The sequence below is a fragment of the Silurus meridionalis genome, chromosome 26 (assembly GCF_014805685.1).
Source record: "Silurus meridionalis isolate SWU-2019-XX chromosome 26, ASM1480568v1, whole genome shotgun sequence".
NCBI lineage: Eukaryota > Metazoa > Chordata > Actinopteri > Siluriformes > Siluridae > Silurus > Silurus meridionalis.
In genome coordinates this window covers 14,316,578-14,329,306 of record NC_060909.1, presented here as the reverse complement: position 1 = coordinate 14,329,306, position 12,729 = coordinate 14,316,578, and the positions used below count along the sequence as shown (strand labels likewise).

General features: G+C 38.7%; 1 protein-coding gene across 1 annotated transcript in view; it reads right to left on the bottom strand.

Annotated features, from left to right (window-relative positions):
* otog (otogelin) overlaps positions 1-12,729 on the bottom strand; it is a 94,190-nt gene that overhangs the window by 61,992 nt on the left and 19,469 nt on the right. Inside the window, exons 10-18 of the mRNA XM_046840871.1 lie at positions 11,289-11,397; positions 11,113-11,159; positions 9,313-9,458; positions 8,128-8,260; positions 7,793-7,970; positions 7,430-7,554; positions 6,792-7,004; positions 6,524-6,689; positions 1,320-1,394 (exon numbers count right to left, since the gene is read on the bottom strand). Coding sequence (XP_046696827.1) covers positions 1,320-1,394; positions 6,524-6,689; positions 6,792-7,004; positions 7,430-7,554; positions 7,793-7,970; positions 8,128-8,260; positions 9,313-9,458; positions 11,113-11,159; positions 11,289-11,397 — 1,192 coding nt within the window. The remainder of the gene's footprint in view (positions 1-1,319; positions 1,395-6,523; positions 6,690-6,791; positions 7,005-7,429; positions 7,555-7,792; positions 7,971-8,127; positions 8,261-9,312; positions 9,459-11,112; positions 11,160-11,288; positions 11,398-12,729) is intronic.

Here is a 12,729-nt window from a genome sequence, read left to right as displayed (position 1 = left end):
CTGTGCATACAGTGGCAAGAAAAAAAGTATGTGAACCCTTTGCAATTTAATTAATTTTTTTTTTTTTTTGCATTAATTTGTTATGAAATCTGATCTGCATCTAAATCAAGAGTACTGATAAATATAATGTGCCTAAATAATAACGCAAAGTAAATTCTAATCTTTCATGTCTTTTTCGAACACACTCATTCAACATCCCATATGGTAGTGGAAAAAGTAAGTGAACCCTTGGAATTAATAACTGGTTGATCCCCCCTTGGCAGCAAAAACCTCAACCAGGCGCTTTCTGTAGCTGCAGATCAGACCTGCACATTGTTTAGGAGGAATGTTAGTCCATTCTTCCTTGCAGCACTGCTTTAGCTCTGTCATATTCTTTGGACATATTGTGTGTATGGCTCTCCTCAAGTCATTCTGTTGTGGACTTGCTCCAGTGTTTTGGGTCATTGTCCTGTTTCATCATGCAACTTCTACATAGTTTCTTCTGATGTACAGACATTCTAACATTATCCTGAAGAATTCTTTATACACTTGGCAATTCATCTTCCCCTCAATGACTGCAAGCTGGCCAGGCCCCGATGCAGCAAAGCAGATCAAAATCATGATACTACTTTACAGTTATGATGATGTTTTGATGATGATATGCAGTGCCCTTTTTACGCCAGATGTAGTGCTGCATGTTTTCTCCAGATAGTTCAATCTTAAGTTTATAAGTTTACAAAACATTTTGGCCATCCCGCTGTGACGTTTCAGTGTGCTCTTTCACAAACTTCAGGTGTGCAGCAATGTGCTTTTTAGTAAGCTTCCTTAGTGGTTTCCTGCCATAGACAACCTGCTTGTTTAATATTTTACTTACTATAGACTTATGAACACAGATGTTAGCCAGTTCCAATGATACCTTACAAACTTTGCCTGCCACTTAGGGTTGTTTCTTTACCTCATAGATGAGTCTTCGTTGTGCTTTGTGGCCCACTTCTTAGTAAAGTAGCCACAGTTCTAAAGTGTCTCCATTTGTAGATCATTTGCACAAAATAGCACTTGTCCACACCTCCTAACTAATTTTCTTAAACAGGACTCCATGCATGAGAACACCTGACTCCAGTTAACTTTTTTAAGGTCATTAACTAAAGGGTTCTTAGATTTTTTCCACTATCACTATGAGGTTTTTATGGTTGATCGCAATAAAGATAGAAAAGATTAGAAATTTTTTTGTGTTATTATTTAAGCACATTATATTTGCCAATACTCTGGACTCGAAAATCAGGTCTCATTTTATGACAGATTTATGCAGAAAACCTGCAAAAAAGTATATAAGTTCTTACTGCATATCAGATGATGTCAGAATCACATCTCCAGGAGAGTAATCAGCTCCCTGGAAAGAGCATGGGCATTCACTCCTACACAACACATATGTGAATTACATTAACAATTTTATTATACAAGTAATACGTTAAATTTGAATTTATTTATTTACAGTAGAACACAGAAAGCGCCAAGTATGGCGGATGCGATGTCCATGGTTTCCAAAAGAATTTCAAGTGTAAGACTTTCTGTACACAGAACAGTTTTCCACTTTGCATTGGTCCATAATAAATGACCTTTGGCTCAGAGAAGATGGGGGCATTTCTGGATCATGTACACATATGAACATATGTTTACATATCTTCTTGGAATGATCGACAATTAACCTGCATTTGTGGATGACATGGAAACTGTGTTCACAGGCATTGATTTCTGAATGATTTGAATGATGGCTGATTTCATTTCATCATTATAGTTGAATGATGGTGTTTCTGGTCCCATGCAATAATTTCCATTACAGAATCATATCTGGTTTTTAATGCAGTGCTGCCTAAAGGACTGAAGATCATAGGTATCCAATATAAATTTTTGCTCTTGCCCCTTGGGGCAGAGAGTTCTCCAGAGTCTTAGAAACTTTTGATGATATTATATGTAAATGATGAGATATTCAGTGTCTTTATAATTTTAAGTTGAGAAAAAGTTATTCTAAAATTGTTCCACAATTTGTAGACATTTTTTTTTCCAGATTTGTGAATCGCTGCCCATCTTTATTCTGCCTTTCTAAGATACTCTTTTTATACTCCATTTTGCCAATTGCCAAATGACCTGTTGCCAGTTAACCTAGTTAATTGCAAAATGTTACTTCAGCTGTTACCTTTCATTAATGCTTACTGTTCCAGCCTTTTATTGCCCATGTCCCCACCTTTTTCTTTTTTTTTGTTTTATAAAATAGAAAAATACCTTGTCACATTCAAATGATACATTTTCTTAGTTTAAACATTTTCTGTTGTAAATATAATATTTTATGCAAAGAGCCCAGTTAAATCCAATTCATAGCATAGCAATTTTTACAATGGACATTTTAACAAGATAAACATATACATTCTGCATATAAACATAAAATTTATAAATTCATCCTGAATGAGCAAACCAGAGGCAAAGATGGAAAGGAAAAACTCCAAACGTTAAAAGAACTAGAAATAAATCTCTGTGACACTGCATGATTGACATAATAAACTGTATATTTTATAGTAAAAAAGCGCTGATTAACTGCTATATGAGCTTGGTTATATTAAACCTAATATCAAACTTTCCCTTATCTCCAAGATTTTAGAAAAGGTTGTAGCACAGCAGTTATGCTCACATCTACTTAGGAATAACATTTTGAAAATGTATCAGTCAGGATTTAGGCCTCATCATATCACAGAGACAGCGCTAAATATCTTTCTTGCTAGCCTAGAAAATGTTGTTGGAATAAAGGGAACAGCTTTCTCTCTCTGCTAAGGTATTATTTGACTGATCGTTATCCGTCAATTTATCTTGATGTAAATGGTAATTCCTCCACACATCCTGGGGTAAAGTTTGACATTCCGCAAGGATCTGTTTTAGGCCCTCTGCTTCTCTCTTTATATATACTGCCACTGTGTGAAATTATATATAAACATGATATTAGCTTGCATTGCTACGCTGACAATACACAGTTGTACGTTTCAGCAAAGCGAAATGAGAGAGATCAGCTTAACAATGTGGAGGAGTGTGTAAAGGGCATTAGACAGTGGATGCTTAATAACTTCCTTTTGCTCAACTCGGATAAGACGGGAAGTACTTTTACTAAGAACACATGCAACTAAAAGTAAACTTTCCGATTACGTAGCATCTCTGATCTTTTTGTCTCAGTGTGTACAGCAGACAAAGACCTTGGTTTGATTATTGGCTCTTGTCTTTCCTTTGAGGCTCATGTGAATAACATGGAATAAGCAGGATAGTCTTCTTCCACATTAGAAAATTGCTCAAATAAAATGTCAATACAGGATGCAGAAAAACTAGTTAATGCTTTTGTTACATCTAGATTAGACTACTGTAATGATTTACTGCCTGGGTGTTTGAGCAAGTGCATAAAATCTAGAATGCAGCAGCAAGAGTCCTTACCAGATCTAAAAAATATCATCACATCACCCAAGTTGTAATCAGTCTACACTGCTCCCAATTAAATATTGCAATCATTATAAAATACTACTACTGATGTATAAAGCAGATATTTCTCTTATAAAGCCCCACAGTTATCGGACAACCTTCCAATAATTGTTATTATGGTAATTCCATATTATTGTTAGTAAACATATTTATTTAATGAAGCCTTTTATAAGTAGATTTTTCTTAGGTAAAGGAGCAGATCTAGAGGGATCATGGATATAGAGTGTTCGGTGAACTGGAATATTTGTATGCTGTCGTTCCCTCACTCTCACACGTTTACTCAGGTTTGCTGACGGTGGTGTGGTGTGTTGTCTCTTATCCCAGAGATCCTACATGTCTGTGTTACCTTCTGGCTCTCCCTTTTAGTTATGCCATAGCGAGTCTTGCTGGAGTCCCAACTACACAGTTCCTTAACTTTTATACAACAATCTTCTTCTTCTTCTTCTTTCGGCTGCTCCCATTAGGGGTCGCCACAGCGGATCATCCGTCTCCACACCACCCTGTCCTCTACATCTGCCACTTTTACACCGACTACCTGCATGTCTTCCCTCACCACATCCATGAACCTCCTCCTTGGCCTTCCTCTTTTCCTCCTACCTTGTGGCTCCATCCTCAGCATTCTTCTACCAATATAATTCATGTCCCTCCTCTGCACATGTCCAAACCATCTTAATCTCGCCTCCCTCACCTTGTCACCAAAACATCCTACATGTGCCGTCCCTCTAATAAACTCATTTCTAATCTTGTCCATCCTTTTCACTCCTAACGAAAACCTTAACATCTTCAGCTCTGCTACCTCCAGCTCCACTTCCTGTCTTTTACTCAATGACACTGTCTCTAAACCATACAACATCGCAGGTCTCACCACAGTCCTATAAACTTTCCCTTTCATTCTTGCAGATACCCTACTATCACAAATCACTCATGTCACTCTTCTCCACCCACTCCACCCTGCCTGCACTCTTTTCTTTACTTCTCTAACACAATCTCCATTACTTTGCACTGTTGACCCCAGGTACCTGAACTCCTCCACCTTCTCCAGCTCTTTTTCCTGCAACCGCATCACTCCACTGCCCTCCCTCTCATTCACACACATGTACTCTGTCTTACTCCTACTGACTCTCATTCCCTTCTCTCCAGCGCATATCTCCACCTCTCCAGGCTCTTCTCAACCTGCTCCATACTCTCACCACAAATCACAATATCATCCGCAAACATCATAGTCCAGGGAGACTCCTGTCTGACCTCGTCCGTCAACCTGTCCATCACCACTGCAAACAGTAAAGGACTCAGGGCCGATCCTTGATGCAGTCCAACCTTCACCCTGAACCAGTCTGTCGTACCTACTGCACACTTCACTGCCGTCACACTGTCCTCATACATGTCCTGCACCACCCTCACATACTTCTCTGACACACCTGACTTCCTCATACAATACCACAACTCCTCTCTTGGCACTCTGTCGTACGCTTTCTCTAAATCCACAAATACACAATGCACTTCCAACTTTTATACAACAATAAGGATACTTAATAATCCATATCTCTCTCTCTCTCTCTCTCTCTCTCTCTCTCTCTCTCTCAAAACATGCTCCTGAAGTAGCAATAACCAGTGTTCCTGCTCCTCTTCTGTCCTGTCCTTTCCTGTCCTGTCCTCCCCTCTCCTCGGATCTGACCACTTCATCCCGGTTATGCTGCTGGATGGTGCTCTCTTCAATTGGACTCTGTGCAGCTGGGGATGGTTTTGGATCCATAAAATTGCGTAGCAACACAGGAGCTTTTAGGATGGATTTGGACTGTACTTAATGTCAACAGTTTGCTACACTGACTCAGGTCTACAGGTTACATTTGATCACCATAACTGCACACCTCTACATCGTTTTTTCTTGCAGCTGCTCCTGTTAGGGCTCACCACAGCGGACCATTTGTCTTCACACTACCCTGTCCTTTACATCTGCCTTTTTCGAACCAACTACTTGCATGTCTTCCCTCAACACATTCATAAACCTCATCCGTTGCCTTCCTTTTTTCCTCCTTCCTGGTGGCTCCATCCTCAGCATTCTATGTCTTACTCTTACTGACTTTTATTCCCCTTCTTTCCAGCTCATATCTCCACCTCTACGCTCTACTCTCACCACAAATCACAATATCATCTGTAAACATCATAGTCCTTAGAGACTCCTGTCTGATCTTGTCCGTCAACCTGTCCATCAACACTGCAAACAGGAAAGGGCTCAGAGCCGATCCTTAATGCAGTTCAGCCCCCACCTTGAACCAGGCTGTCGTTCCTACTGCACACTTGTCCTGTACCACCCTCACATACTTCTTTCACACACCTGCTATCCTCATACAATACCACAATTGCTCTCTTGGCACCCTGTCGTACACTTTCTCTAAATCCACAAACACACAATGCAACTCCTTCTGATCTTCTCTATACTTCTCCATCAACATTTTCAAAGCAGACACCTCAACATCATTTAGCTGTAATAAATGGACATTTAGTGCAACCCAGATAAGGATGGGTTAACTTTTTAATCTGGTTCCTCTCAAGGTTTTTTTTCTTTTGCAATCTCAGGGAGTTTTTCCTTGCAACAGTCACTACCAGCTTGCTCATTATGGACAAACGTACAGTTATAAAGAATATTCTTATTCATTTTTTATTATGTTATTTGTGTAAAGCTGCTTTGAGACAAAAAAATAATAAAAATAGAATACAAATGTAATGAAATGAATTGACATCCACACCAGTTGTTTGGACATAGAAAAAAGTTATCCCATGTATAGATTTGTGTATTTTATTAAATGTATTAAACCCCCAATAAAAATGGGGAAAAAATGCTAAGCACTGCTAAAATGAAATCCTCTCCCAGATCTCCTATACACACACACACATTTATGACTGTGTATGGCGGTAGTATATTTTCAGCATGAGCACTATGATATAAGAGTGCCAATTCACTGTGACACACAGATTAGACTACATCGGGATTTTGGTTAAAACATATACTGCTGTGTGTAGGTCACTGTACCTTTTAACACAGGTGTGTGTTTGCATGCTGTAGTAAGTTCCTTGAGGACACACACAACCCTCCTCACACTCATCTCCACAAAACTGTGGGAGTGACAGAAAGAGGCAGTGCCGTTCACAAGATGATACACACACAGTGTATTCCATTGTTGGTGGGCATGCAACAGCTGCACAACACACACAGGTTTCAGAATGGGACTGCAAGGTCAAGACTTTAAAAAGTTTAGGAGCTAAATAAAGCCATTTACATATACTTTACATATACTTACCACATTCAGGCACGTGTGTGCGGAACTCAATAATGATATTGTATTTCCTACAGGTGCGTGTGTAATGGGCAAGAGCAGAACAGAGACATGGAGTTCCACATCTGCATACATCTGCATGGCACTGCAGCTGGAAGGCCATGGGACTCACATACTCATGACACACAGCAAATACCTCCTGCATCAATATGTCACACTTCTCGATGGCATAGGATGCTAAATCCAAACAGAATAAGTTTGCAGGCACATATGAACCATACGTATGAATAAGAACCATATATGAACCACAAATTAGGCTGTGGGCCATGCATTCATGTCTTCCAAGTACATTTTTGATAACTTAATCTTTTATAGGGCAATATGGTTTAAAAATAAATGTACACCAGGTTAAAAATAAGTTTACACCAGATGTAAATATAATATAAACTTAGCAACTTTGCAAAAGCAAGCTGCCAAACACCTAGCAGAGAAAATCTCTGCACTAACAGTGCTCAAACTATTTACTAATTTTCTTATGAAAAAAACGTGAGCTAGTTATGACTATGCCAGGAATCGAAAAGTTTGAAACAGATAGCAAGGCCCATTATCAACCGTAAATTAAAATACACCTAGATTATAATTTCTCTAAATGTGTATTTTACCGGCTTGCTGATGAGTATCACATGGATCCAGCTGGGGCAAACTTGGCCGTGGCATACAGGCTGATGACAAGCGCCAAGCATTCCCAAACAAGTTTGGAGAGCTTTCGATCATACCTGATGGCGCACTAAAATGCAAGCATGCATACAGTAGACAAATAAAACACAAACACAAAACATAGCTAGAAACCATAAATTCCACAGTAGTCTTCAAATAGGGAATTTAGGTCATTTTACCAAGTGCAGAATCTACCTGTCAAAAATTTAAGGTGAAAAAATGCTAAAAAGGGTTCAAATGTGGCAAGCAAATTTGGAATTTAAAAATGAAGTGGAATTTGGTGATAGAGATATATGTAATATACTCACAGAAAGTCATCCTGTATGTTGCCATTGAAGGTACCACATAATCCCACTGTGTCATCCCTCCAGAGTTCTCCAAGCTGCAAGTACAGTCGGAACTCTTTCCAGTTGTACTGTAGTCGTAATCCCTGTGCTGACTTTACCTGAACAAACATGGATGACAGCTCCTGGATCTGAAACATCTCTATGTAAAAAGATAAAAATGCACCCATTGAAGCTTAACACTTAGCATGTGTTGAGGAATGATAATCAGATATTTATTTGTTTATTTGTTTATTATTAATTATATATTATAATTGTTTTTTTTATTATTGTCTGTAATAGAAACAACAATGTGTTACCATCAAAATATGGCAAAGTGATACGGATCTGGCTTGCCATGTACACCTCCCCACTGTGGCTGAGCATGACCTCAGTGCGAGGGTCCTCATTCAGAAGCAAGCTCACTGACTGGATACAAGTCCCATCCAGATTCTGCAGTACAAAACACACACACACACACACACACACACACACACACACACACACACACACACACACACACAGAAATATATATAGAGGCATTATATTTACTAGTGAAGAATAGCTAAACAGGTAACATATCAAAAGCCTCAGTAATTCAGTAACTATACAGCTCAGAAACTGGCATTTATTCATGAGAGATCACAGATTGTAAGGAAATTTGAAGTTGTGTATGCTGTTCACATGGAGATGACCCACTCTGAGGGTGAATTGCTTCATTCATGAGGCAACAGACACTACCAAAGGAGTAGTCTGCACCAAAACAGATCTCTCAGCAAGCAGTTTAGTGAAATGCTTCTCTCTCTGTTCCTCTCGCTTTCCCTCCACTACAAGTTCTTTGAAAAGTTGTCACAGTTGTCAGAGATAAGCAGAATGAATTTTAGAGAGAGATTCCAGAAAGAGAGATGGACCTTGTATACCAAGATGCTCAATGCACAGTTTGAACAGTTGGAAATGCAGTGTTGACAGGGCTGACGACAGTTGAGTTAAACTGTCGTCAGCCCCGTCAACACTGCATTTCAAACTGTTTAATCTTCAACAAAGAGCTATGAAAGAGCCTATAAAAATATGGGGCAGCAAATCCTGTTTTTTCTTCTTACAAGACAATAGTCAAACTTATCTTCCTTATTATGACTTTGAAAGTCATTTAAAGGTACTCAGTATAGCTGTAAAGTCATTTTATTTTTCATAATAATGTTATTGCTATTCTTATCAGCACAATCAGAGGATGTTGATGGTTAAATGTGCTATACAAATAAAATACTCTAAACATTAGAGTGATCATTGGGGTTGATGATATATAAAAGGGAGGTGGCAAGTATTTAAAACAACAATTTCTCTTTAAATGACAACAAATCCAAGAATATGACTGTTAACACAGGAGGACTCTGTGTTAATAAATAGAACATAAACATAATTCTAAATTTTTGATATATGTACATTACTTAAAGCGAAATTAACAGCATTTTATACATTTATTAATATAACAGTGTCAAGGCACTTACAGGTCCACATGGTGTGTTCTGGATTGTTACAATAAACCCGCCTGGGTTTCTGCTTTTGGCTAAAACATAACGACATGTAGCTGGGAAAGTGTAAACACGTCCATCAAAAGACTGAAAATACATGTCTCCTGTAACCGAACACTCTCCTGCAACATATAACACACATCAAATATTTAGTAGCCACATTACTTTCAACCTCTCTCCAAGAAATGCAAAAACATCTTCCAGTTATCCTGTTTTTAATAATAACTTAATATTTAAATATTTTATAATGTAGATAAAACAAATATTTTATGAAATACATAGTAACTCTGTTAAAGAAAGTAACTGAGAAGAACATCATATAATGCAGTGGTCCCCAACCCCTGGGCCGCGGACCGGCACTGGTCCGTGGGTGAATTGGTACCGGGCCACACAGAAAGAATACATAACTTACATTATTTCCATTTTATTTATAATCTGATTCTGAACAATGTTTTATTTTGGAAAATTATCTGCCACATCTGTCTATGACTCACTCTTGATGCATGTTAAGATGCTTGCCTTGGTCACATGTCTTACCTACATTTGCTACCTTCTTAAAGGGGCTGCTGCGGCCGCTAACACATAATACATTCTCGCTAAATTAAAACCCCCAAGCGAGCAAAATGAACTAAAAACAACACAGTGAATTCACATTTATTATTGTATTTAGAAAATACCAGTTTGTATGCCAGTCGTATTTATTTTTTTTAATATTTATCCGCCACACCTTAAAGGTTGGTCTGTGAAAATATTGTCTGACATTAAACCGGTCTGTGGTGCAAAAAAGGTTAAGGACCGCTGATATATTGCACTCCTCACATTACTCATCCCATGTCAGCACAGTATACAAGATATGGATATGAGACATGTGTATTTTACTATTCAAATGTCTGAAAGAGTTAATGTAAATATATTTACTGAACCACTAGCAGAATTAAAAAATCTTGGATATGACAATGAGATATTCAAGTGTCACATTTAAAAGTTCAAATTATTAGACGGTTGTAATGTGGACTTATAATAAAATAAACATTAAATGCACAAAAAAAACTTTATCTAGTCAACTTTTACTTGCTGATACCTCAGTATGAAGCTAATAAAATGGAATGGATTGCATGTTAGTTTAAAAAGCCAGATCTAGCTTGCAGAATATTAAGGTAGCAATGAAGGCATCCTAACAAACTGAATTACAGCATTGTACAACAACTGCACTACAACAGGTAGTGAAAACTGTCCAAAATATTATTGGAACACAGCTGCCAAACATTATGGACAATTTATCAAAAGCATTGCTTTTGGCAAGCAAAAGGAAGACACCTCTCTTCCACACTATTAACTATTTGCACAGTGTTCATACTGTTCACAGACTTTTCATACTATGAAAGGAACATTTTTAAGAGCTCAACACAACAGCTTTTATGATGCAGAAGCCACTTTAGTTTTTGATTCTGAATATATTATTCATCTTGTTTTGTTATTTATTTCAGAAATCCTTGTGATATATTCAGTTTTCACTTTTTGAATGAAGTAACAAGTAACTGTAACTAGTTACACTGGTTACCTCCATGAATTAAATCCACCATACGATTAAAAAAAAACAACTAAAATTCCCACATCGCCACAATGCTATACCACTGACAATCATGACCAAAGGACAATAGTCTCAAATTGTGAAATAAAGAGTAAAAGTAAAAGTAAAAAGTAAAATCAATAGAGACTGAATGAGATGAATTTAATGACAAAAGGGGTAGTGTTAAAGACATATAGAGCATAAACCTGGACAACTCTGCTCAGTGCAGTTCCACACACCCCCAGCACATGTGCTAAAAGAGATAGAGACACAGAGTCAATGGCAATAATGCTAGTTACATACATTACAATCCACCCCAAAAAAAAAAATAAGGGGAAAAAAAAGAAATAAAAGAAAAAAAAAATTCAAAGTTGTGTATAACCAGTTGTTGCACTCCTCCTGTATAGTGTGTCCTGAAGGGTACAGCATTCCCCGGTGTTCACAAGGACAGTCTGACAGCTTCACACAGATGCCATTTTCGTAAATTAGATCTGCCAAAAGACAAACAAACATATAGACACGTATAAATAAACATTTATGTACATGTTTTGCTGTGGTTTTCCATTTATACAATGCGTTTCCAAAACAAGTCAATTCGTGGGGTTCATCGTGTTTTAATGACTGCAAGTTTCCCATGTACTTCTATGTACTGCAACACAAGCCTAAATGATAGCAGTGTAACCCCATGCTTTACAGTACAAGGTGTTAATAGTGACATACTGTATTTGTTTTTTGTGAAACAGCTTAACTGGAGCTAAACAGATAAACAAACTTAAATCAAGAGCAACAGTTTTGAAGAGCACCAATACTGCTAAAATTGTGGCCCACTTGATTTATGAATTTTTTCATTCTCTAACACTTTTTAAAAAATATGTGCACAAATTAAAGTCCATAATGACGTGAAGTGGAAGCCTGAAGAACAACAAGCCCTGAACCCCAGGTGAACTTTAGGTTTCAGGTTAATTTTCTTATACATGTACATTTTCAGCATTTAGCAAATGCCCTAATCCAGAGCGACATACAAATGTCTCTATCAATGAATAAATCCACACTGGTTTAGTCCAGCTCTGCCCACCAAGCCCTTGCAATAGACTTCGGCTTTGGGGTGCAAGGCTTACGCAGCAGCGGGTCAGGCTGCTGGTTGCCTCCACACCATGGCTGTGTTGCAGGAATACCAGGCTGACCTGCTGCGGGAGATGGATGAGGGGTTAAGGAGCTACATTGTGCAGCCGATCTAGCTTTCAGGGCCACCAAAAGAAATGGCTAAGGCTGTAGGTCGGTCCATGCCATCCTTAGTAGCCACAGAAAGGCATTTGTCTCTTCTGGCTTGTTTGGCCCCAACAGCTGCAGGGCATTGCTCCAGCCACTCTGAGCGGGCCAGAGACCAGTCTCAGGAGACTACCCTAAAAAGCCTGCCAGACGTGTCTCAGTGCTACTCAATTCAGTTCAGGTCGTCTCCACCCCTCCACACATCCATCCTTCTGGTTTACAGGAAGTTCCTAAGGTTTGCTTTCGGGGCTGAAGCTTACCAATATCGGGTCCTTCCATTCGGCCTTGCTCTCTCACCCCGCACCTTCACAAAGTGTACGAATGCAGCTCTGACCCCGCTGAGACTCGGGGGCATCCGCATTCTGAACTATATCGATGATTGGTTGACATTAGCTCGATCAGAGCTTCTGGCAGTCTGGCATCAAGATGTCATTCTTGCCTGCATGAAGGAGCTAAACACCAAGAAAAGTGTGCTTTCTCCAATACAGAGAACCACTTACTTAGGCGTATCGAGTCTATCCTCAAGGCAGTCAATAGAGTGAAAAATGAGACTT